Source organism: Paramormyrops kingsleyae, chromosome 10 (genome assembly GCF_048594095.1).
Source record: "Paramormyrops kingsleyae isolate MSU_618 chromosome 10, PKINGS_0.4, whole genome shotgun sequence".
Taxonomy (NCBI): Eukaryota; Metazoa; Chordata; class Actinopteri; order Osteoglossiformes; family Mormyridae; genus Paramormyrops; species Paramormyrops kingsleyae.
Window position 1 is genome coordinate 12,259,126 of NC_132806.1, and position 25,223 is coordinate 12,284,348.

At 47.2% G+C, this 25,223-nt stretch overlaps 1 protein-coding gene across 4 annotated transcripts in view; it reads left to right on the forward strand.

Annotated features, from left to right (window-relative positions):
- Positions 1–25,223, forward strand: part of enox2 (ecto-NOX disulfide-thiol exchanger 2) — a 162,276-nt gene that overhangs the window by 94,752 nt on the left and 42,301 nt on the right. For 3 of the 4 annotated variants that reach the window (XM_072717311.1, XM_023794877.2, XM_023794878.2), the window contains one exon: positions 1,631–1,774. In XM_072717311.1, the coding sequence (XP_072573412.1) occupies positions 1,631–1,774 (144 nt within the window). Of the gene's footprint in view, positions 1–1,630; positions 1,775–4,703; positions 5,228–25,223 lie in introns of those variants that run through there. The other variant, XM_023794879.2, reaches the window with a different exon arrangement.

Below are 25,223 nucleotides of genomic sequence, written 5' to 3' on the forward strand. Positions count from 1 at the left end.
CAGCTCGCCGATGCAAACGTAGGAGGCTTCTCCTAATGGTCGAGTGTGGGGAAGGCATCCGGGAGAGAGCCAGCCAGCCGGCTGCCGTCAGAGCCCCGCCCGGCACGGCACGGCCGCGTAGCCATGGCTCCCGTCACTGCTGCCATGCAGTGGTGCAGTAAATCCCGCCCCTTTACCTCAAAGAGCTTTTTTTTTTTAAAACTGCGATCCTCTGGAGGATGTCTGACCAGCTTAGCGGTGGTCCAGTTAACGAGCTCCGTGCAGGTGTACAGATGTGAAACTACTGACGTAAGTCAACCAGCCTCAGAGTCTAAGATGGCTGTGTCGCCGATGGCCCAGAATTCCCCCAGTGCTTTTCTGTTCCTGATCAGCCTGACATTGAGGTATATTTTGAATATTTAATCTAGTAGCTAAATGTCAATGACTGCTGTGTCCTTATAAATCTGGCCATCCAGTTCACAGCCGCTTTGTCTGGCCATATTTTCTGGAGGAAGAATATTCATAATTATGCCAAGCTTATTTTTGCTTTGTCCCTCGCAGTGGTGTCAGGTGAGATGTTTCCGGACTGCTTACGGCCTCTGTCCGCCTCTCTCAGGTCATTGGATGGCTTTGTCTCCCAGGGTTTACAGGTCACTCATATTCTGCTGGCAGCCAGAGCTATCAGACGATGGTCTCAATGTCCCCGATAAACACAAATCCCTGGGGTCCTGATCACCTACAGGGTAGGATATCTTATTTGGATCAGCCTGAGAGCACCTGTACCATGTGACCACGTTTGGGGGGAAGTCCCCTCAGCTGAAGCTGTGGGGTGGGGGAGCCCTGCCCTGAGGGCTGCAATCTGTGAGACTCCTGAGAATGAGGAGATCTCCACTCCGGTGATGTGGGGGGGAGGGGTTTCAGTGACATTTTGTGAATCCATTGTTGTGTTTCCCTTAGAAAAATAAACAGAAGGAAAACAAGCATAAATGTGGAGGAGTGATGAATATTTTATTAGCCTGGGCTGGCTGATTCCCCACCCTTTTCTGAATTATAAATAACACTTCTCTTCAGGAGCTGAAAATGACTGATATGTGAGGCTTAACATGCCTTTAATTTGTTCATTATTTCCGGGGACTTTTGGGCGATATCCACAATATTGTTATTATATTCATAATTCATAGTGTTCTGTCTTTATTACTTTACGTTGTAGAGGAGTGTATATTCCGGGTGCAGGAATAAGCGCACTCTCAGAAATTGATTGTTGGCTAGGAGCAGTTCGGCAGTCCCGCCCGTTTCGGCGGCAGAGCCTGCAGGCAGTTTAGATGGCGGGATTTTATTAACTCTGTGTAGGGGCTTAATGGGGAGAGTTTCGGCTCATGATCTCGTCATTTTGTGCTTTTCCCAGGCTCTATATTCCAGGCTGAGATTGTTGCATTTTAACCATATCACCAATAAATGCTCGTTCATCCAGCCCTATCAAATTACTCCTCTGTCCTGCTCCAGCCCAGAGACCTGCATAGAAACACTGCACATTCGCCTCCACCGGGCTGCCGGCCATCTCCTCCTGTGCAGCACCGTGTTCTGTGCCGTTATTCCTTTCTCTTATGTGCTGGTCCCATCTGACACGTGATCCCTCGTGTTCACCCTGCAGGATTGAACCCGCTGTCGTTCGACCCAGCCACCAACAATGAGCCCCTGCAGTTCAGCGGCTCTGGCGGGCCCCTGGTGACCGACTGTCCGCTGGAGAACGGCACCGAGAATGGCAAGAAGAGGAAGAGACCCAGCCTGGCCACAGGTAAGATGGGCAGACTGACCCGCACAGTTAAAGGCACGGCTTATGTGGCACTAACATTATTACAGTCCCCCACCCAAAGAAAAGTTTTCTTGATTAATTTACTGTAGATGAGCAGCCAATTACAGACTGATATTCTCCAGGGTGATGAATGTCCCTCATGGTCATGGGTCCATACATGGATGATAATGATGGAGAAATATACTGTAATTAAGAGCACATTAAGGGGAGCAGCTATTCCACTGACAGGGGGTGATGTCCCCTACGTCCTTGCTATAATGATATGCCATTAATTGTTGGTGTTATTGAACCTCCGACAGCCCACTTCAGGTCACGCCTTTTTTTATTTTGATATCTTTTCTGCCGTCAATTTCTGTGTCCTCTCTCTGCCTTGGACTCAGTGAGTAAGGTCTGAAGATGGGAAACAGGCTGCTTTGTGGGGTCCCCTTTAGTCAGGCCAAGACTGGCCACGATCTGACCTTCATTATAGCCATGATCTTTTTTTGATCTTCTTTTGCTTAGCCAATGCTATATTTCAGGCTAATTTTACAGGAGTTGGAGGATTCTGCATTTCCCCCACTAACTGTGGCACTGTGTGATTACTGAAGCAGTTTTGGTAAATTCCCTGTCAGAGTGTGTTATGGTGTCGCTTTTTACAGGGCAGGGAATGATTAAACCGCAGCAGTGATACTAATAATAGGGCTGTCAGTTTGGGCAAACTGTCATAAGCCATCAGTGATCAGCCACACTGTCAGGGAGGTGGGAGCTGGGGTGTAATTTGCTCGGCTGTGATTGGCCAGATGGACGTAGGGGGCGGTGAGGGTGGGGTAGCATTACTTGTTACAGGTGTTTTAAATGCGCCGAGAGCAGCTGGCACCTCAGCGGGTGACTGTGCAGCAGAGGCCGCTGCAGACAGGTCATGGGCGTCGCCGTGGCCCTGTTGAATCACAGACGTGTGCACATGAAAGAGGTGTAGGGTTTGGAGGTGGAGACAGAGCGCACGCTCGCGTGTGGATCAAAGCCAGCCGCCTGGCAGATATCATCCTGTCATGAAGAAAACAGCAAGAGGCCTTAGCGGGGGGTGGATGGAGGCCTGCACGCCGTGTCGTGTTAATATCCACGTCGACCGTTACGTACATGCAGCTGTCACATCGCAAGGACCATCAATAAGTCTGAAACATTTTTACTCCATCTTCGGAAACAAGCTTTGCAATTTTAATGATTGGGGAGAGAACCGAACAAGAACTGGTCATCAAAAAACATTCTTCTTCCGCTGTATGGAAACATTTTGGATTCCACAGAGACCAAAGCAAGTGATTTGTCGACACTACTCGAGGCAGCAAGCGAAAGATATTCTATTTATGCTGTTGCGAATAATTTAATATCTACACTTAGGTTGTCAGGGTCGTTGTTAAAAATGTTCTTGAAATTCATGTTCTGTGAAATTCGTTCTTATTAAAATTCCTAATAAAAACTTGTATTTTTTTTTGTTTTTTTTTTACTTTGCCAGGAGGGACGTCTTGATTTTCGGCCGAGTCTTAAAGTTCAGCTGTTAGTTAAGCGGAATGTGAAGGAACTACTGACTTGCCTTCCCCACTCTGTCGACGAATAAGATACTCTGTTGGCAGATAAGTTTTATTTGGCTATAGTTTATTTTGGGTATATTACTCCTTTTTTGTTTTTAAAATTTTGCAATGTTTATATCAAAAATGTCAAATATCATAATGTGAAGTTTTACTATATTGTGAAACCCTAGATGGAGCCCAGTGTTATGGCTGTTTCCTGACACTGCTGCCACCATCCCCCCCCCCCCCCCCCAACCAAAGAAATATAACTGCCAGAAGGCATGATGGGAAAAGGTACCCTCCCTACAGCTCTTTTGAAGATGGTGCTCGCGCTGCTACTAGCGAAGAGGAGCCGTGTATGAAAATAACATCTTCATTAAGGATTTATTCTCTGCCGAAAGTGGCGGAGACTCCGGATTGCAAACACACGGCGTATCATAACTCAGAGCGGCTCTGTGTCTTTGTTAAGGTGCTGGGAAATATCCCATTACTGGTCCGTAAAATTCATCTCCCTTAATGGAAAAAAGACCGTTTTTAGCATCTGGTAAACAACACATTACTACATCTTAATGTACCTCTTAATGTACGGCAATGCAAGACATCGTACAGCTCCTGCAAGCGGGTAGGAGGGTGAGCGGGCGGGCACAGGGGCATTGACTAATTAAGAGCTGCCGATTTACCCTCGTTAAGGAAACTTAATGAATGGACTCATCTCATTATGTTTGCAGCTCAATTAGCTTCTCTCCTCTCCCACCCCCAAACTGCAGATCCCACCTCCTGCTGTTGGCTGAGCCTATAACGTGGACCGTAGTGAGCAGGCTGGCTTTGCTATTGGCCTAGAGGCCTGGACGCATTTCCTCTGTGAGCAACGCACACAACGACACTGATCGGTGCCTATTAACTTGACAGCCCCTGAACAATTATTTGCTGGAGCAAATAATTTAAATTGCCCTGGCAAGTTGCGAATGGGCCCACGTTGTTTAACATATGGGAATTGTTCACATGATTAGATTTCTGCCCCCTCCCCGTGCCATCGGAGCAGCAGTCCCCAAACCAACGACTCATGTTGGCCCATTTGCATGGGTGAAACAAAATCTTAATAAAATTGTAAATGCAAAATTAATGCACTGTTATCCCACAGCCTGAGGCTGCATGGAATATTCTGGAATGCTGCCCCTTTTAGATTAGCGTCAAGGCCCACGTTTCTCTGTTATCCCCCCGATAACAGTGACAAAGCCACATGTCGGAGCTCCACCTTCCTGCCCCCAACCCCCTGCTGAGTGGCATCATCCAGCATGACAGTTACAGGCACCATCAACAATGAAATCATGTAGAACCTTCTGAGGGTGGGGGCTGTCAGCGCCTGCCGACTAAGGCTTCTGATCCATCCCGGCTGGACCTCCCTGCCCTTGTCACGGGTCATGTGCGTGTGCAAGATCACCAATATTAGCGAGACTGGCTAATGGGTCACTGCTGTCTGAAAGAAGGGGGTGATGTGACCCCGGGGGCAGTTTCCTCCATTTTCCATCTCAGACGCAAACCTCAGCTTCTCCTCTTGAGGTCTTCAGTTCAGAAACCATTTGGTGATGAGGCAGGGTGCCGGGTTGAGCAGCACGTCACACGGCCTCCCACTCAGCTGAGGTGCACAGGGCTGAGCCGCGGGCGGCTCGGCTGTGGTGATTTCCCAGGTGGGCGGCGACGGCTGGGGATGATTTGATTGTGCTCGCACATGCAGAGTATGCAGAAAGTCTGCTGGTGAAGGCCCTGCGCTTGTGGGAAGGCATTGGGTGTGTAAAGTCCCAAATAAATAAAAAAAAACACGATGGAATCCGCTTCTCCGGCACTCAGCCACAGAGATGAAGATGAGAAGCGACCAAGCCTGCAAACGAGGGTAAGCAGTTCCTAAAAAAGCGCCTCGTTAACAGAGCACATTTAGGGTCCCTGCAGCTGCTGTCACCAGGCCATCATTTGGGGGGGGGGGCACTTGGGAGGGGTGTAGCAGGCAGGGTGTTGACCTTCTGCAGCCGCTGTGTGTGTTTTCCCCTCCTGTTTATGATACTGGGGAGTAAAGCCTGAAAAACAGATTCATCCATAAGGGATGCCAGCTTTCGAAATGAAAGTGGCTGTTTGCTCTAAACTTCCCCATGTTGTGTTTGAATATTTTTGATAGGGTGGAGCCATGCATATGTGTTTATGAGTGTTTGTTTAGAACAGATGTTGTGGGAAAGTACACACAAGGAAAATGACCTGAGATTTAAAACAAAATCTTCTTTAGAATACACATAACATGCAGTGTTATGCTTTCATTTGTTTCTGAGTTCAGGGTCAGTGATTCTAGTAAAATGAAAGTGGAGTCAGATAGACGATTCTGCAAGGTAGTTGTGTGGAGTGGGGTGGGGTGGAGGGGGTACACATTAATTTAGTCCCTGGTAGAAAACTGTGCTTCGACATGGTGTTTTGTCTCACAGGAGGGTTTGGGGGTTGGATGGGGGGCTTTTACACAGTCATGCCAGCCCATTTGGAGTTATTCGGCCCTGTTAGACTGACGGCTTAATGATGGCTTGCTGCCCCCATTTCTCCTGATTCTGAGGAGGGGGACAGCTTGGTGAGGCAGGGAGCTGGAGGATTATATCACTCCTCTCTGCTTGGGGGCAGGATGCTCCAAGCTTCAGCTGACTGCGTCTCTGAGAGTGTGCCCCAACCAGGTTTGGCTGCACTCGTGAGGTTTCTAAAAATGTCGTATCTGAGCTGCACATGTGCGCACGCATGCACGTCTATACACTCATAGCCTTGTCTTGGTCATATCTGCCAACATTTAGGGTTCAAAATATGGGATTAAGTTGATAACCAGATTTGTTTATGCAGCCTTCCATCAACTTGCATTCGCATTTGCGACTAAGACCACTGGATGCAAGTCAGTTTGGGAGTATCTCTCCAACACATATACATTCCTGTACACATACTGTGTTACGAGTTCGATATGGACAGTGGGTGATTATACGGCTGGCAGTGCTGCCCGTTCTCCTGCACTTATTACACTAAGTGATACACCCGCTAACGTCCCATCTCATCCGTATTCTGGCATCTCCCAATCTGTGTACAGTGGTACCTCAGAACTCGAACCTAATCCGTTCAGAACTCGGGTTCGAATCCTAAAAAGTTCGAGTTATGATTGAATTTTCCCCATAAGAAATAATGGAAAACCAATTCATTGGCCAGCCGTATAATTTTGTCACACCGCATGCAGGACGAACAAGCAGGGAGCGCAGAATCAGGGTCAGGCAGACGGAAATCCAAGAACAGGGTTTACTGCTGGCAAACAAGGCACAACACGGAGTAGACTTCAATGACAGGACTGGGGGAACATACTTTAATGCGGACTTAAATACACATGACTAATTAGAAATAACAAGAAACAGTTGATGACATCGGGATATCACATGAGGTTAACGAGGGGGGCGTGGCAGATAGGAGGATCGTACGAGCCGGGCGTGACAAATTTGTATAGTAAGAAAATAAATTTATCCAAACAATTTGCAATGGCTACCAAAATGATATAAAGTACAGTGTATTACCTGATATTTTCAATAAAAAGCACTATCACCAACAAACGATGCTATCACAGCGAATGCGAGGCTGAGACTGAAGCATTACCCTTTGTTTACGCTGAGAGATGTGCCGCGTGACTCATTTCCCAAGACCATCTGTTTCGAGATCAAGACAAGAGCAAGACTCATCCAACCCAAGACCAAGTCAAGACCAAGATTCATCCCAACCAAGACCAAGACACAATCAGAATTTAGATTTTTTTTTTGATAGAGTGGACCCTTATTGGTGCTATATTTTCACCTATTGTTGAAAAAAATTAATGTTCACATACTCTAAACAATAATGCATAAAAAACACACATAATATAACAATATCACATACACAAAGCCCTCCCCCAGCTCCCTGACAGCAATAGTAAATTACAGCCCTAACAGTCAACACTAAACAAACACTACCAACAATGTCCAAAACAGTCCAGTATAACAGGGGCAGCTGATGATGGATGAGTGATGGAAATACCTGGTGGTCAGCTCTCCGAAAGGAACGTATCAGTTCTTGATGCAGCGTGAGATGACTGGGAGCAGGGCCGTAGCCAGGGTTTGAAAAATGGTGAGTGGGTTGGGGGGGTGGGTCTCATCAATCACATATTACATACAGGAGGCTTTTTTTTCTCGGGAAGGGTTCATATCAGTTAATGATAGTTTAGGTTATAGCAAGTTATATGGAGCTATTATATGAATGTGCTTTACTGGATGAATTTAGGTCTATATCATAAGAACTTTTCAGAGCAGTAAAATATTATTGGTATGACGCGTGTAATTTTAAGGATATTTGTAACCATATATATAAAAATAGAAATGAAAGTGAAATATCTTAATATCAACACACCATTACAAGTAAACATCAAATGCACTTGCTTTGATATCCAAATTTGGCTTTGACATGTTTCTATGACAGTATTATTGATTCCATCCCCTTCACAAGATGTTTATTTTTTATTATTATTACTGTTATTAGTGACATCATGTCAAATGTTAGTTACCCTAATCTATTAGGTATAATGCGAAAGAATTCCATCCTTTAACATGGCCAGAGTAGCCTAGCCTACGTTTATATTTAACATGTTTAATACAATTATTTTTACTCCACATGCTATAGCAGCTCTCTGTTTTGGAATTTTTTTTTACAGATTATGATCGTTGTTTTGTCTTACCGAATGATATACAGCCTGCACACCCTCCCTCACAATCCTGCATGATCACGCACACAATGTGAATTCAAACTGCACGTGTGCGGCTCAGGAGTCAGCATCCTCTATCATGCTGATACTGAATGCTCTAGCTCTCTGTCACACACACACAGCAGACACTATTAATATCACATTCGAACTGAATTAAGAATACATTTGGCCTGCAGACATTTTCAGCTGCTGATTTTTTTTTATTCAGGTGAATATTTAGCTTCAAATTTTATAATTAGCTGTTTAAAAAATTACATACTACATCCCTGATTGGGAGTGCTTCCCAGACCAAGACATATCCACTCAAGAGAAACTCAAACGGACAAGCAGGCACATGACAGCACATACATCTCGATGGAAACTGTAACCCAAGGTCGTCGAGTTGTAATCCAATTGAGAGGGAGTGGAGGACGAACGCGACCTTCCCGGCATCTTTAAAGGGCCCGCTTACTCAAAATCTCTTCCCAGCAGCCCCAGTGGCCTCTGAAGCTGTCCAATAGCGTTATCCCGCCAGGGCAGCTGGGAGATGTGGTACATTTTAAGTAGCGCCGCTACAAGAGCACAGCGCGGGAAAATTAATTTCCGCTTAGTGAGGGGAAAGAAGTATATTTGCATATTGATTCATATAATATGTTTTGTAATATTTCGAGACCTATGGCCAATACCAAGGCAAGATCAAGACAAAATGGGCCAAGACCGAGCTGAGGCCGAGATCAGGTCAAGCGGTCTCGGGACCAAGACCGGATCATCGAGAACTACAACTCTGCTATGGACCTCGGATATAAATATGATCAGACTTGACTTAATCATTTTTAGTTCTTTTTTTGTTGTGACACACCATTCAGCAATCAATTGGCCTGCCAGCCAGCACAGAGAGCAGCTGCGCACACCCCTTGAATTGGGTTGTGGGTTGCCAGATGGGTTGAAATGCAGTGAGTGCATGTGTGTCTGGATTGTGTTTTATACACAATCTGGCAACTTGGGTAATGTCAGACAAGCATAAAAAATCCGTGTATGACGATTATTTATAATGAAGTTTGCGAGACATGCAAATTACAGGAGTTTCCCGGGAGAAACAACAAAACAGGAGGGTGCTGGGAGATGGCCTTGGAATATAGGAGAATCCTGGGAAAGACGGGAGTGTTGGCAGGTGTGGTCTCACTGGCTTAATGGACAACATCCCAGCATGGCCCCAGGCCTATAGCTATTGGACAAAGTCTCCGGCCAGCCACCATCTTGCCTGCCGGATCCCTCTGGCCTTGTCTGTGGAGCCCGTGGGCAACGTCTCTGTCATGCCGGAAATACTTGGAGCGTTTAGACCAAGACGGGCGGGGATCCCATTTCATCCCGGGGGCACCAGGGTTGCTTCCACCTCATGCTTCACTTCCCTTCTCATCTGGACCTGCATCATGTTCATTAAAACCAGCAGGGGTACCCCCCCCCCCCCCCACAAGCACACTCCCTTAATCTCGTTCCACTCTTGATGCACATTCTGTGCTTGGGGCCTGACGCCCCCCCCCCCCCAACACCGCGCCGTGTGAGCACGCTCTGACCTGAATATCTGAGCGTCTGATCCGAGCCCGCCAGAGGCCACGCCGGCTTTTCATTCGACAAGCCCTCCCCCACTGCCGCCTCCACCCCCACTGTTGCTGGATCGTGTCTTATGGGACAAAGATAGGCTCCTGTTTTCTTTCCACCCTTTGTTTCGCAGCACAATGAGTGCAGGCGGTGTTGCAAACAGCCGCACAGGCCGTACTTCTGCCAGGTAAACAGTTAGTCTTCTGCAGACACCCTGCCCCCCTGCCCAGCTAGCCTCTGCCCCCCTGCCCAGCTAGCCCCTGCCCCCCTGCCCAGCTAGCCTCTGCCCCCCTGCCCAGCTAGCCTCTGCCCCCCTGCCCAGCTAGCCTCTGCCCCCCTGCCCAGCTAGCCTCTGCCCCCCTGCCCAGCTAGCCTCTGCCCCCCTGCCCAGCTAGCCTCTGCCCCCCTGCCCAGCTAGCCTCTGCCCCCCTGCCCAGCTAGCCCCTGCCCCCCTGCCCAGCTAGCCTCTGCCCCCCTGCCCAGCTAGCCCCTGCCCCCCTGCCCAGCTAGCCTCTGCCCCCCTGCCCAGCTAGCCTCTGCCCCCCTGCCCAGCTAGCCTCTGCCCCCCTGCCCCCCTGCCCAGCTAGCCTCTGCCCCCCTGCCCCCCTGCCCAGCTAGCCTCTGCCCCCCTGCCCCCCTGCCCAGCTAGCCTCTGCCCTCTGCGTCTCTCCTCACACTCTGCTTCTCTTTGGATTCGGCCTCAAGCACGTCTGCCTATAGACGATCCTCTAAGCTTTGTTTGTGGAGACACCAATGATTGTGCAGCATCGGGGAGAAGAATACGACCAGGGACGTGGGCGCGGGGGACGTGGTGGGATGTGGCAGGATGTTCCAGGATGTTCTGATGCTTCTCAAAAGGCACTTTGAAATGTGGTCTGTTAAGCGCTCTTCCTGTTATTATAATGTATTACAGTGAAATTGCCTTCGCTTTCTCCCCACTTTCCATTCCTACTGTTTTTCTGCTCCTGTGTTGTTAGTGTCCAGCTCCGGGCTGATTTTGCTGGTGCGGCAAGACAGAGGAGCGAATTGCACTCCAGGAATATACTGATGTAGTGTGTGTGTGCGTGTGTGTGTGTGTGTGTGTGCGTGTGCGTGTGTGTGTGTGCGTGTGTGCACGTGTGTATTTGTGGGCAGGTATATATTTCATTTTGGGAAGCAAATGTGCCCACTATTAAAAACCTGTTATTTTGACCTTTTGGGGACATTTTTCTGCTGCCAACAAAGGGAAACTTAGTTTTTTTTTTTAAATCTGTGACTGCGTTAAAAAAGCTAAAAATATCAGAAGTCTTGTATTTTGTCCAATCATTTATGGTCAAGGTTAGGGTGGGTAGGGGTTAAGGTTGTCATTATTGGGATTGGGGTATGCCCATAGAATTGAATGGACAGTCCACACAAAGATATCAGTGCAAATTTGTGTGTGTGTTTGTGTGTGTGTACGCGTGCATGTGCATGCAAATTGTGTGTACACGTGTGTATATGTTTGTGTGGGTAGGCAAACTACTTCTGAGCAGTGCATCTCCTGAGAGCAGCTGTGTTAATGTTAGCTTTAGTAAACCATGTGAGAGTTACTCCATGCTGGATTATTGCATGATGGCACGTCCGCTCGCCCTGTGACCTTTCCCCCAACACACAGACCCCTGACGGCCGCCTCTAATTGTAGGTGACATTTAAATAACCACAAGCTATTAGCGCTTGACCAGCTCAGAGCCACATGGGCAGCCAAACCACCTACCTCTCAGAACAGGCCACCTCCTCAGAATGTCCCAGTGAGGTAAAAGCATGGGGTTCTCCTAATAGGAAGGCCCCTGGACTTTATCCATTTAGAACGCAGGGGCTGTGTAGCCAGTGGGAAGAGTGGTCCGCCCCCTTTCTCCAGGGATTCTGCCAATGGGGTGAGCCTGGGGCACCACAGGCTTAGCTATGCATCGTACCCATTGTAATGAGGCACTATGCCCTTCTGCATTGTGTCAGGACTCTCCCCACAGCAAGGCCCCGGGCGCCTTTCTACTAGAACAGGAGCTCTTGTTTTTGCACACCACTGCGGGTCTCAGAAACCCAGCATTACGAGGGCGCTTTGCCGTGCTGCTGTACCCCGACACCACACACGCGCATGACAGCTCGCCCAGTGGGAAACTGGGATTGTTGCCTTTCATGACACAGACAGTGTCCCTTGACAGGGCATTGCGTGTTAATTAATGCGAGCACAAAAGGGAAATCGATCTGCTCCAGAGCAGAAAAGAAGATCCTCTCGTAACTGTCACTTGTCTCCCCTGATTTTATTTTTCACATGTATTTCTCTTCTTTTTACGGATTTCACCAGCAGCGTCAGAAACCCGCATCTCCCATGACGTCAAGAGAAGGGGGGCATTCGCGTAAAGTGTGAATCTCCCCCTGGCTCCTTCTGTCCTTTCGTTCCCCTGCCTCGCTCATCTGCGTCTCTCTGCCCAATCGCTGTCTCTCCTTCCCTAATATTTTTTTTCCTAAAAGAGAGATGAGGATTCTTTAAAGGTCTCTCCACTTTTCCTGGAAACAAATTGCCATGACATCAGAGATCTGAGAAGCCGTTCCACTCTTCCTGTACAGCAGAGGTTGGCTGGACCTCAGAAACAGACATGGACGGAATGAATGTGGCGCATGTCGTGCTATTTTCCGAAATGTCATTGTCCCTGCCTGTGTCTTTGCTTCTGTATGCTCAACCAAGATCGCAGATGCCTCATTCCAACTTGGCTTTTGCTCTTTATGGTCATCACTTTTGATGTTGTCAGTCGTCCCACTCTGTACCCTGTGTCACACGAAGCACTGCGCCCTCCTGATACACGTGCTGTACACCCTGTGTCACACGAAGCACTGCGCCCTCCTGATACACGTGCTGTACACCCTGTGTCACACGAAGCACTGCGCCCTCCTGATACACGTGCTGTACACCCTGTGTCACACGAAGCACTGCGCCCTCCTGATACACGAACACAGATGACAGTCCTGTTTTTGTTCTTCTACATGTGTTACCTCAGTATATCCACTTTGGTTGATTGGGGAAGTTTTCCGAAATTATGGACATTTTGAAGACAAGTGAACCTGCGTTCTGCAGCCTCATGTGCCACTTTTCGTTTTCTCTGGCAATACTGTTCTTTCACCCAAATACCACCACACCTTGGCATCAAACCATTTTGAGCCAGTTTGTCTTCATGAGACAGACGGATGATGACATGCAAATGGGGATCTCACGATATTTGGGGGAGAAAGGTCACTTCAAGGTCAGCACCTCTAATGTCAGTGATCACAATGAAAGTGCATTATCCAGCCTTGGCTCTCAGCTGCATCAGCCTTTGGGTCCTGGTACAGATCTGTGCAGGCAAGCAGAAAATTACTGTAGATTAGTGCCATTTCTTAACTGATTTTCTTGGGCGGGTCATTGAAGCATTTGAAAACTTTTGTCTCGAGTGTGGAGCGAAACTCAAGCCCTGAACTGTATTGGGTTTGCATGATACTGGAGGGGGACCCAGTTTTAGCCATTATATGAAATGTAACTCAGATTGGTGGAGGGGGGTTAACATGGTAATAACGGTCATCACCAGAGATTGTGGTCCCTCACTTCATCACTGGTGACGATCCGTTTAAATAACCCACCATCTCACCCTCCATAACATGGGCAGCCCGTCCTTCTTTCTCTCTCTCTCTAATTGAAATCTATCGGCATGGTGAGTAGTCATCAGACAACCAAGTGTGATAGGATAATGGTGATATTAGCTGTTATAAAACAGAGGAACAAATGGGGAACTGAACCATTATGGAATATAGAGTGGCAGATAGAGAGTGGGATGGGCCAAATGTCGTCTTTTCTCTGTCCGTCTCTGTCTCTCATGTTAAGTGTGTCACCATCTCCCCCCCACCCTCCCTGACCTGTGGGCTGATCTTTAAGACAGCGTGGTTTTTCTCGTCTTCTTTGAACAATCAGGACAAGCCTTTCTGCACTTAAAGCAGCCTGTTCTGTGCAGGTGCCACTGGCACAAGGACCCCGTCTCCCATTGAAATCTGTTTTCTTAGGCCAGCGGATAGTTCTTCTTTTTCTCTGGAAATTTTAATATGAAATATTTTGGAATGTGTGAGGGTTGGCTTCCTGGGAAATAAGTGAACCCCTTTACAGCCAAACAGTGAGCGTGATCTAAAGCAGAATGATGGAGTCATACCTCGGCCGACTTCTTTCTTGGGGAATTCTTAGGAAACTTCTCTTACAAGATAATTAATATTAGTTGGCAAAGCTGTATTCTCTTTGGCCTTCTGGGGCTGTCTACTGTTAAAGGATTTGAAAAAGCAATTTCCTTTAAGCAAAAACAGGCTTTATTTGTTTAAACATTTTAATTAAGAGACTTCAGTAGAATGCATGCTAATTAATTTAAATTAAAATTGCAGCATAAATTAGGGCGAGGTGCATCGTGTGAGCGCGGTGTACCTGACGCACTAATAAGATGTCCCCTTATGAGTCTGCGTGTCCGCACAGGGTTGGGTATGGCCGTCATGCTCCGAGGCCTCCAGCCACAGTCCCAGAGTTATTAGTGAGAAGTGCTTCTTAGCCCTCTACTCTGCTGGCTCCGCTCTCTTCAGCTTTGCTCAGCACTCTACATTTGTCTACAAACACAGAAGCGTTTGCATCCCGACCTTCCGCCTGCCGTCAGCTTGGTCTTTCTGGTTGCTGGGAAGTTCGGACAGCATGGTTTGCAATGGTAAGCGGAACCATATGACATGAGGATTCCGGGTCGCAGAGGAACAGAAACAGAAAACAAATGTTTCCAACCCAGCCCAGAGGAAATGTAGGAAGTCAGAAATTGGTCGGGTTGTGAATAGAACTTCACTGGGGTTGTGCTGGAATCCTACATTTCTGTTTATTAGAGCCTCAGTTTGCCCTGGTGTAGACTCAGTCCTTTATGGGGAGGACTTCATATCAAGATTAGCAGGAAGATTTTGGAGAGAAGGGCAGAGAATAAGCATTGTTACTCACTGCCCAAAAAGCACAAACAACAGAGAGCACAATTGGATATATCTCACCGACTGCAAGGAACATGATCCAGAGACAACAGCATTATCTCCAATGAAAAACCCGGTCAAGGAATGTAAGGAACATGGTCCAGAGAGAACAAAGATATTCCCAGGGAAGCACTCGGACATGGATTGCAAGGAGCATGCCTGTGGAGTGCCCGTCATTTGGGCATGTGTGCCTTAATGGTGTGTAAGTGATGGCCTATTAGCTCAGCCAGTGCTGGTCTAATGAAATGATTCTGTGACATTTCTCATGGGCTTGGTTTGGCTTCTGTGAAGCTGCTTCCACCATAGTTGAGCTGGAATGGATGGCTGTGAGGTGTGATCCCAGCTCTGGAACCCCCATCACCCGAGAAGGGAATGCAGGCCTGCACAGGACTCCCTCCCTACCCCCCTTCCCCTGTTAATTTATTTTTAATACTGCAGGAGCTCTGAGGGTCAAACAGACTGACAGAGCAGCTGTGGCTGTTTCATCTCCCTGATAAATAAGAAATAATGGCCTTAGGATCCAGCTGCTAATTGGAAGAGTACAGAGCATTCCTGTCTTTAAATGGCCAGGGTGATTTGTGTGGGGACTTCCTCAGAACTCCCCCCCCCCAAAGAAAAAATTCTACTATCCTGTTAAACACTGCCATAGTTGTGATGTTTGAGAACATCTGAAGGTTACTGAGCTGGTGGAACAGAGAAAACATTCTCCCCACCTTCTAACAACTGGGGATAGGACTGTCAGCTGAGATGATGCTAGAGGCTGGACCTCGGGAAACAGATCCAGTCTGCACTTGGGTGTTGTTACAGTATGTCAAAGCTGGAGCATTTCGATCTCAGTACAGTCCATCCTCGGTCCAGTTTCCTTTCTGCCAATTGGTTTTGTGCCTTGCCCTCAGCACTCTCTGCTCTTGGGTCATTTGCATGAAAAATCATGGCTAGATGCCTCTCCACCTGACTTATGGGTAGATATTTTCACTCAACTGGTTCAGTTATATTTGCATAGTTGAGGCTAGTGGACTTAGCCCGATGCCCACTGAGACTGCTGCGATTGAAAATGATGCAATAGCAGACAAAAGTGCACGTCTGCTTTGCCTGTCAGCAAGCTACTCTCAGTCTGTGTCCACGTGACAGCGGACCAGAACATTACAGGACGCTGCTTTGGGTTGTCTTTGGAGGAGGGACGGGCAGCAGAACTGCGTTGTTACTCACCATTACTCAGTGTTCACCATAGAAATGTATATCAAGGACATATTCACATGCTCTCACATGCAGACACGTAACGGGAAAGGGAATGGAATATGAAGAGGCAGTTGATGTACGTGATGGGTAGAATCGTGCCATGGACTTAATGCATGTTTAAGGAAATGTTGCCCATCAGTACTTCAGCAAGTGTCTCTGTAGACCTAGACAGGCTGACTTTTCTATGCTGTGTTTCTAACAGCCTTGCGTAAAATTTCTCACATCCCGACATTTAATCTTTTTAATGGCAAGCAATTTGAGAACAATTTTGAAGTACTGACAAGCTCAGTGCAGGGATGGAGGGGGGAAATCATTTAGTATTAAACAGATCTATTATTGTAACATGCTACCAAATATCAAAACCTGAAGGAAACCAAGGCCAGACGAACACTGCAGAATTTTCCTGAGAGTGTTACCTAACCTTATGAGTGTGGTGCTTTTCTATGCCAGCTTTGGTGCAGGATTTGCAGTGACTGTACTTTCAGAGCTGTGCTGGTCCTGTCCCTGATTTGAAGGCAGGCTACAGTTAATTAGACACTTCACTCACTGATAGTGCCAGTTGTATCTCCAGAACAAAGAGTGCAGACACTTCAGTCTTTGTTTTTCCCAGCTGTAGACTGACAAGTACATAATCAAAAGAGTATGAATGTAATGTGGAAGAGCCATATTTTTTAGGTGTCACAGTCAAGACTCACATGAGAATTGTTGGGTTTTTTTTCTTCTTTGTTTGTTTTTTTCTTTCTCACAGAACATGAGCTGGGGTCCTGTCTGGAATTTTTGCACGTTATAATGACAGATTTCCACAGTGTGAAAGAGCCCTTCTCAGAGTTCAAGGAACAACTGATGAATTGATTGTGCTGAAACATCTTTTCTTAGCTTGACACCACACATATCCTGGGAAGGTGGATTCAGGATCATTATTTTACCTTCGGGCCTTGGGTGTCTCTGTAGAACCTGGGATCTCTCAATGGAGCCTGAGATGTTTCCAGTGTGGCATGCCTCTGTGAAGCTTGGAGCCTCGAGGTCCTTGAATTGCACTGTGGATCTTGAGAGCTTTCAGGCTTGGATCTCCTTGCTAAACATCGCTGTTCTCAGAGGATGTGAGTAATGGAATGACGGCTTTAAGGCATGATGCTTCCAACCCTCCATGGATTCCGACTCTTCTGGGGTAAAAAATGGCCGCGGTTATTGTTTTCCCCTCTTTCTTTGTTGCCTTGTTGAAGCGATACATCAAGGCCAGCAGGTAGCTGTTGTTCTTACAGTAGATATGCTTTTATTTAGTTTCTTCTAAGGCTGTTTTTGAAGCAGTATTTTAATCTTTTTTTTCAGCAGTATATCTTTAAAAATGCTTTTTTTGATTTATTGTCTTAAGAGAAATACTGCTAGCAGTGTACAAACAGTGCAAGGGCATACTTTCTCAAGTAGTTCCTTTTAAACTCCACAAACATACATCAGACATTTTTATCTGCACATTTGGTTTGTCGCCTTTTAATTGACTCTGATTGACATGGGCTTTCTTTTTCATTATAATTGAAAAAATCCTTGTACGGCTGAAAAGGTATTCCAGATAATAATGAAACAATTACCTTCCATCTGTAGGATTTGTAGCAACAAGATGAAACGCACTGTTTGCCACAGATTGCTGCAAATGATTAAATTAAAGCAACACCAGAGAGGTTTGTGGGGCCAACAGGAGCTTGTGAGGTTCTGGTCCAATTGGGTCCATCTGGACGTGGCAGGCAGCCTGCCTGCCTGCCTCCCATTTGACTGTCTCTGCAGGAAGGAACCGGGCTTGGCCTGCACGCCTCGGATGGCTCATTCCAAGCCCCAGACATGGCAGTTTCACTGTGACCCAGTTCCAGAACTATGTCACCTCACACCAGTGTTGAATGGGAGTTGGGAGATGAAGTGACGTCCACCTTTATGGAGAACCTCCAAAGATGGAACATGTGACTGAGCTGCTGTGCCACTAGGCTGAGAGAGATGTTCCTGCGGCAGTGAGTGCTGGATAGCGGCAAGCAAGGAGCATACGACTGGGGATGGGATGAGGGCCAAAGAAAATCCATAAGAAAACAACAGCAGCAGATGTGTAAGGGCTTATCAGGAAATGCTTGTTCTCCCTCTGAATCAGCAGTGCAGATACTGACTTTAGGCATTTCGTCTCAAAAAATCTTTTATTCATGGTTCTTTTTGGGTGAAATGGGCAGTGAATGACAGTGGATGGTAAATCCCTACCATTTCATTTGGGGCGAGTGACAGCGTGAGGTGAATTGCTACTATTTCATTGGCTTTGTTGGGTTAAATGGGTAATGAGTGATAGCAGACAGTAAATCCTTACCATATCTTTGGCTCTCGTTGGGTTAAAAGGCCAGTCAGTGTCAGTATCAGGTGAATTGCCACTATTTCATTGGCTTGCATTGGGCTAAATGGGCATTGAATGACTGCAGACGGTAAATCCCTACCATTTCATTGGCTCTCGTCCGGTTGAACGGCTGGTGAGTGACAGCGTATGGTGAATTTCTGCAGTTTCATTGAATTAAATGGGCAGTGAGTGACCGCAGACAGGGAATCCTTACAATTTCATTGGCCCTTGCTGGGTTAAATGGGCAGTAAGTGATAATGTGTGGTGAATCCCTACCATTTCATTGGCTCTCGTTGGGTTAAATAAGCAGCTAGTGACAGCGTGTGGTGAATCCCTACCATGTCATTGGCTCCCGTTGGGTTAAATGGACAGTGAGTGACAGCAGACAGTAAATCTCTGCTGCTACAGGTTTCATAGCTTGTTTTTCTCCCATCGCTATCCATAAGTGTGACACTCATCCATTATCAGTATAGAAGGCGAGTGAACGAGTGAAACATACGAGTGCTTTTGAAAAGGATTTAAAGGTACGAAAGTCTATCAGTCAGCGGGGTGCTGTCTTTGAAGACAGGTCTTTATCACCAGAGCAGAACCAAATTAGCATTTCAGGGCGGCCAGCTGGGTGGTGAGCTCATCTTAATCGCAGTAAAGAGCTCTCCCACTGCCCAGGGAAAGCCGATTCCTTGGAGGGTGGGTGAACGGGAGACAGGAAGGCATCCTGGTATTGGCTTTGAAGTACTATGGTGGTAGAGTTGACGCACAGGTCAGTGGTGGAGGTGCATGTGTGGTGGGAACAGAAAGTGGAATGAGGGACTTTGCGTGTTTATCTGCACAAACATGCCTTTATGATGCGGCACCATCCCCATCCCCATCCCCCACACCTGTGGTTGGAGGAGGAGGACAACCACCTTTATGTTAAACTGCATTACATACGAGCAGTTCTTACTCAACATGACCTCACTATATTGAATTGTATAAATGCATCAACTGTCTTATTGGATCTGACTCGTCATACTTTAAAAATCTCACTGATGAAATCTATGCCTTCTCTTTCTGATCTCAGTAAATTAGTTGACATGAAAGTAGCCAAAAAAACATATATATTTTTGTGACAAGTGGGGGGAGGTGGGGCTCAGTCTCTGGGGTCTGCTTCTCTCACTTCATTTGCTTTGATACTGCAAACGCGATTGAGGCGTTTTTTCCACCCCGTTTACTCTCCTTGTGGGTCTCATCCCCCTCGCTGCTAATTACCAGAGCACATATCACTTGTCCATGCCTCCTCTCAGTGTGACACACTGCAAATTGCCAGGTCTGTGAAAGTGACGCGTTGGCATCACCATGTAGCGTGCCAGCCAGCCAGGCAATACACAACAGAGTGCTTCTCCCTCACAGGTGTTTGGATGGGAAACAGCGCCAAGCAGATTTAAAATAAGCTTCTTTTGACTTTTTTATGTTGAACTCGCCATTTGTAAGATGACAGGGGGAGCGGCTGCATTTCCCAGCATAGAAAAAGGGTACTCTGTTTGGCTGGGAGCGCCACGTATGCTGCGGGTCAGGCCATGGAACTGCCAAACCCCGTATTCGGAAGCGATCGCGTGACAGCGAGGGAAATGTGACATTCCATGCAGCTGAACTGGAACAGAAAACTAATTATTAGCCTTGGACTGGGATTTGTAAACAAGCCACGGCTGGATAGCAGCCCCCACAGTCTCTGTGAGGTGCCGTCTGTTCGAGGTATTAGTCGTTTGTTTCTGCGTGTCCTGACTGCAGTTTGGACTGAGATCTTTAAACCTGTGCCCGTTGTCTCCTTGACAACGTGGGCTTCCAGCTTCCTGCTGATAGCAGTTAAACGCATAGTTAACACACAAAATTTTATCAGCATCATGGTTTCCATTTAGCTGCTTGGCAGGTGCACTTATCCGAGTGTGTATCTGTAGTCTAGCAGATCTGTGTATTTTGCTATAAGTAATTTAGGTGTGCTGCTCGAAGGCACTGAAGCGTCTTTGAAAACCTGCTGGTCCTGGTCTGTATTTATAGCTATGATGAGATGATTTATCTTCCTTGTAAACTCAGTAAGGGAGTGAATACTGTCAGGCTGTTTTTAGGGTGCTTTTAAGAGATCTGTGCAATGTATACACTTCCACTTTTGGTCCACACAATGTGGTAAATACAAACCCACACATACACTGCATCTCTAAAATAAACTGCAATTTAGACACACCAGTCCACATAAGGAGCGTGTCCTTTAGAGAGAAGTGGGGCACCCCAAGGAACCCCACCCCCCCCCCCCCCAAAAAAAAAAAAAAACACAGAGGGACAGAAATTGAACCCTCAACCCAGTAGGTGTGAAGCCATATTGCTGCCTGTTTGACATCCGTACCACCCAAAGGCATTTCTTTCTCAAGCATTACCATACCAGCAGCCCAACATCTGCCTTTAGCAATCAGTTGCTCTGGCCATGTTTGCTTCACTTTGTCCACTTTGGATGACTTTCCGGTTACTGGCATCTGCAGGGGATCCTCTGTTTCTACAGCCCTTTATTAGGTCATAGGCAGCAGTCTTAAATATTGACAAACAAGTCCTGGGGCCGTAAGCCAAAATGATAGTCTGGTGGAAGACTGTGAAGGATTGGTTAATCACCAGATAATCACGTTGTTTCTTCTGGTTCTAGCTCCACCGGTTATCCACATCATTATTGATGATGTTTGGGGTGTATCGATCTACCTGGGTACTTGGAAGTAGCCTGTAATGACCACAACCTGTTTCACCTCAACTTACACGCAAGCAGATTCAGGGGTGTCTCCTGTCTGAAGAATCTACAGGAGACAGCGTCAAATTCACGCTCTGGAGGTCTCTTATCTGCCTGCCTGTCAGGGAGCCACTCCTGATATCGCCACAGCACCTACAGAATGACAGCTGGAAATCCAGAATGTTTTTTTCTTTTTCTGACAACTAGGTGTAAAGAGTAGGTCATGTACTTAGGTTTTATCAGAAAAAAAATATTGCTTGAAAAAGAAAAAGAATCAGATGTCTTTTAAGAAAAGACTTTTCCCTTAATATGTCATCTCTTTTTGGTCGTCAAGTCCCAAGACATCCCTGGCTGTCTTTTGAAAATCCTGGTATTCTAAGGAATCAATACAGGAACGAGCCTACAGTCATGTTTCGCTGCAGTGTGTATCCGGGGAGGCGAGAATCTGCTCAGGAGAAGATAAAGCCACAAACTCTCAATGCTGTCGGAGGTGGTGGCGCTCTCGCTTTCAGGTTTGAATGATGGACACTCTGTACAATGAGCTCTTTTTAATGATTGTAATTCTCAGCCCAGCTCTGCTGTGTAAACGATTCTTCCTTCTCCTGACAAGCCATTGAGTCTGGATTTCGGTGCCGCATTAGAAGGGAATCTAATTACAGGCGACTTCAAAAGGTTACTGCTAATTTCAGACAAACCGCTTATCTAATTTAAGCTGCAGTGTTATATCAAGGAAAACACTGTTGACCTCCTCTCTAAATACACGAGGCTGGCGTGCCATGAGCGGTGCATTTGTGGTGCGTTTAGAGATGGAGCGCTCTCTTCTCCGCCCTGTGCACTTGGTGGTCCCGTGTCGCTGATGGTGAGGGCCATGTGGCTTTGTGTCTTCACGTTGGGGAGTAGAGATAGAGATGTTTTCCACAAAGTGGGGAGTTAAGATGTGAAGGCATGTCCCTTAGGCCATGTGCTTGGGGCAAATCCCTTTGTTCCTCATAACTGGAGGAAGGGCCCTTTAACTGGGTGGGGGGAATGATTCCAGGGTGGAGTGAGCCTCAGGTTCACCACACCTGTCCTCCATGATGGATAGATAGATCATGGGTTCTTGTGTCAGGGAAAAACTCCAGAGGGCCGTCCAGCAGGGGATGCCGAGCTGTGGGATTCCCAGGCAGGAGGACCTGCTCGTGGGCCTCTGCAGAGAGGATCTCCGACATGCTGCTTTCATTACCCGTAATCCTAAATGAGCTGATCTGTTATCTGCCGCATCCCGAGGCTCCTCTCCCTGCGGTTTGCCAAATAAACCTGGAGATCTTGAAAATGAGGAACCAGAGGAGCTAAGTGAAATGAGGCGGTTAACCCGTGCGCCTATATGAGGTCTGCGCTGCATTTGCGTGCATGTCTGCGTTAGCGTCTGAGTGTGCGCATATGTCTACATGCACATCTGGGTGAGCGTCTGCATGAGCATCTGCATGAGTGTCTGCTGCGTCTGCGTGCTTGTGTGGTGTATTGAATTTTTTGGGGATTTTCTCCTTGCCTCCCCAGGTAATCTTAGCCAGTCCAATACTTTCCCCATGATCTTCTCCCCCATCCCACCCCCATTTATGTATGCTGACTTTTCCCCACGGGGGTGTTGGAGTCCTTGGTTTGAAGTCTGTTAGCCTGGCTTACATTTCACCATGTCGTGCAGGGAATGGAGACCCTGTGACTTCATTCATAAACGGTCACCCATCCATGGCTCATAGTCACACTGGGGGAGTTCCGGGCTGTGCAGATAGAATATGCCTTTGGGGTTGTCAAACGCTCCAGCATTAGACGTCCAGATTACATTTGGTAACCTCATTACTTCATGTCTAAATTAAGAAAAGCAAACAAAAGGCATTGGCAGTCTCCCTGAAGTGTATGCAGAGAAGAATACACTAATGCTTTATTTTCACCCCCTTCCTCCTCTCCCCTCAGTTTCTGTTGGCTGCTTTCATTGTGGCTTTTAAATCTCAGACGTGCGTGTGCACGCTGCCTCCATGACATCCCATAATTGGGCTATCAGCCATTAAGACCTTGTACCTCGCAGGATAAATTTCCTTGAGCGCTCCTCAGCATTCTGAACCGCCCGCAGCTACGCTCCATCACCGCGGCTTTATTCTCCCATCCGGCGTCGCGGGTGAAAGCGGCCAGAAATGGCCGTCGTCTGGTGTCAGCTTGAGGCGGGAGTGAGGGAGCCCTGAAGGCTGTCCGCAGGCTGCTTCCGGCCGGTGTCATCTGACCCATCATCGCTGGGGCCGTGCGGGGGAGGGCCGCCGCCGCGGGCCGTCTCGTCTCCCGCTGACAGAAGGGGAGGTGTATTTATAGGGCAGAATGTGGGCTCTCCCTGGCAGCTTCCTCATCACATGACAGAGATGCTTAGCATGTCACCTGATTATGCGGCGCTTACTGAAGCAGCGGGTGTCACTGGTGTTGCTTGATAATACCACAACACGGCTACTTCTAAGGTTTCTGCTGGCAGCCTCTTCAGACGTTCCCATCTTTAACTGACACAGCGCCACCTGGTTAAGGGTTCGGACTCGTCTGGTCGGCCGTCAGAGCACCCGCTCGCTCCCCTGAGCCCTGACATCCATATGAAGCCCACTCTGGCATGGCATGGCGATGCTGATTTATTCTCTCTCTGCCTCCTTGTTCCTGCGGCAGTTTGCCATTCAGGCGAACGCTCCTTCCAGCCAGCTCCTTTGATCAAGTGCAAAGGCAAGCGTGGGAAGCCGTGTGAGACCGGGTCCTTCAAGGTCGTTTGCAGAGGGCATCGTGCAGCAGAAATCCCTGCTTGAAGTCACCGTGGGTTGACCTGTACGCTTATCTGACCTTCAACCGTGTTGCTTTGTCTTCCCGGAAATTCCACACACACCGCCTGCAGTGGGTACTAATGTGGTTGCTGTTAGTGATGGGGGTGTTTGAGGTACTAATACTGGCCATTGAAGCAGGCAGGATTCCCCATCAGCTGTCATCGTTGACAGAAAAACAGGATTGATATCTGTGGCCACTGCTTAAAGTCCCCTAAAACGTGGCCCCACAGATGGGCGGGGATCGGTTAATGAGCTGGGAGGCGTTTCATCTGGATAGTCAGCGTGGTGGAGCAACAACAGGGTCGCGTGGCGGCAACATGAAAACAAGACCGTAATTACTCAACACAGAGAGGCAGAATAAGGAGAGGTAGCAGCATTAACCCCTAATTACCGGAGTCAGGCCAGAGCTGTGCAGCGACTTAGCCTGTTTCCTGATGAGTAGTCGATGGGGAGCATACCCTGACACTGCAGATCCAGCGACATTTGGATCCACAGAGGGGGTGTCCTGTGGTGACGAGGACTTCGAATTAAGATTTCAGGCTGTCACTGGAGCTGAATTCTCTGTAGTCTCCCTTGTATGTATAATCAGGGATTCCAGAAGATGACCGATGTGTGGATGGCAGTGGTGGAAAAAGTACTCAATTTTCATACTTAAGTAAGTGTACAGATACGAAACCAAAATGTTACTAAAATAAAAGTCATTGAGTAAGATGCTACTTAAGTAAAAGTTAAAAATACTTGGTTTTAATAGTACTTAAGTAAAAAGTACTATACATTCAAATTTATTGATCTTACAAAAAGCAGCCAATTCTTTTAAATTCATTCAAAACAGACCCTTCCAGTACAAATTAACAGAATTATTTTTTTCATTCCTTAGAAAACAAAATATCAATCTGCAGGTCAGATTTTAATATGGATTATAAACATTTTACATGCCATTACTTTGAAACTTCTTATAAGTAGTGGATGAGCTGATGAAAACCCTTGTCCTCTTCTACAGAAATTGGCTGATCAGTCAATGCAGTCATCACCATTTTTTCAGTAGTATTGTTTAAAATATCGAACGGCAATATTGGTATGCTAACCGATACATCTTGCATTCTTACGTATTGTTTGTTCTTCCTAATGACAGTATGTAATGCAAATTAATAATAAGAAACAAATATAGCTGCAAGCAGCAATGGGGGGGGCCAAGCAAACTATCAGAGCATAGTTGCCATGGAAGCTCCATGTCATTTTGTCAAGGGTACGGCTGTATGCAGTCACAGCAACTTTCATGTCCGTTGACCAAAGATTGGCCAAAATATGAGCTCACTAGCTGTTTGC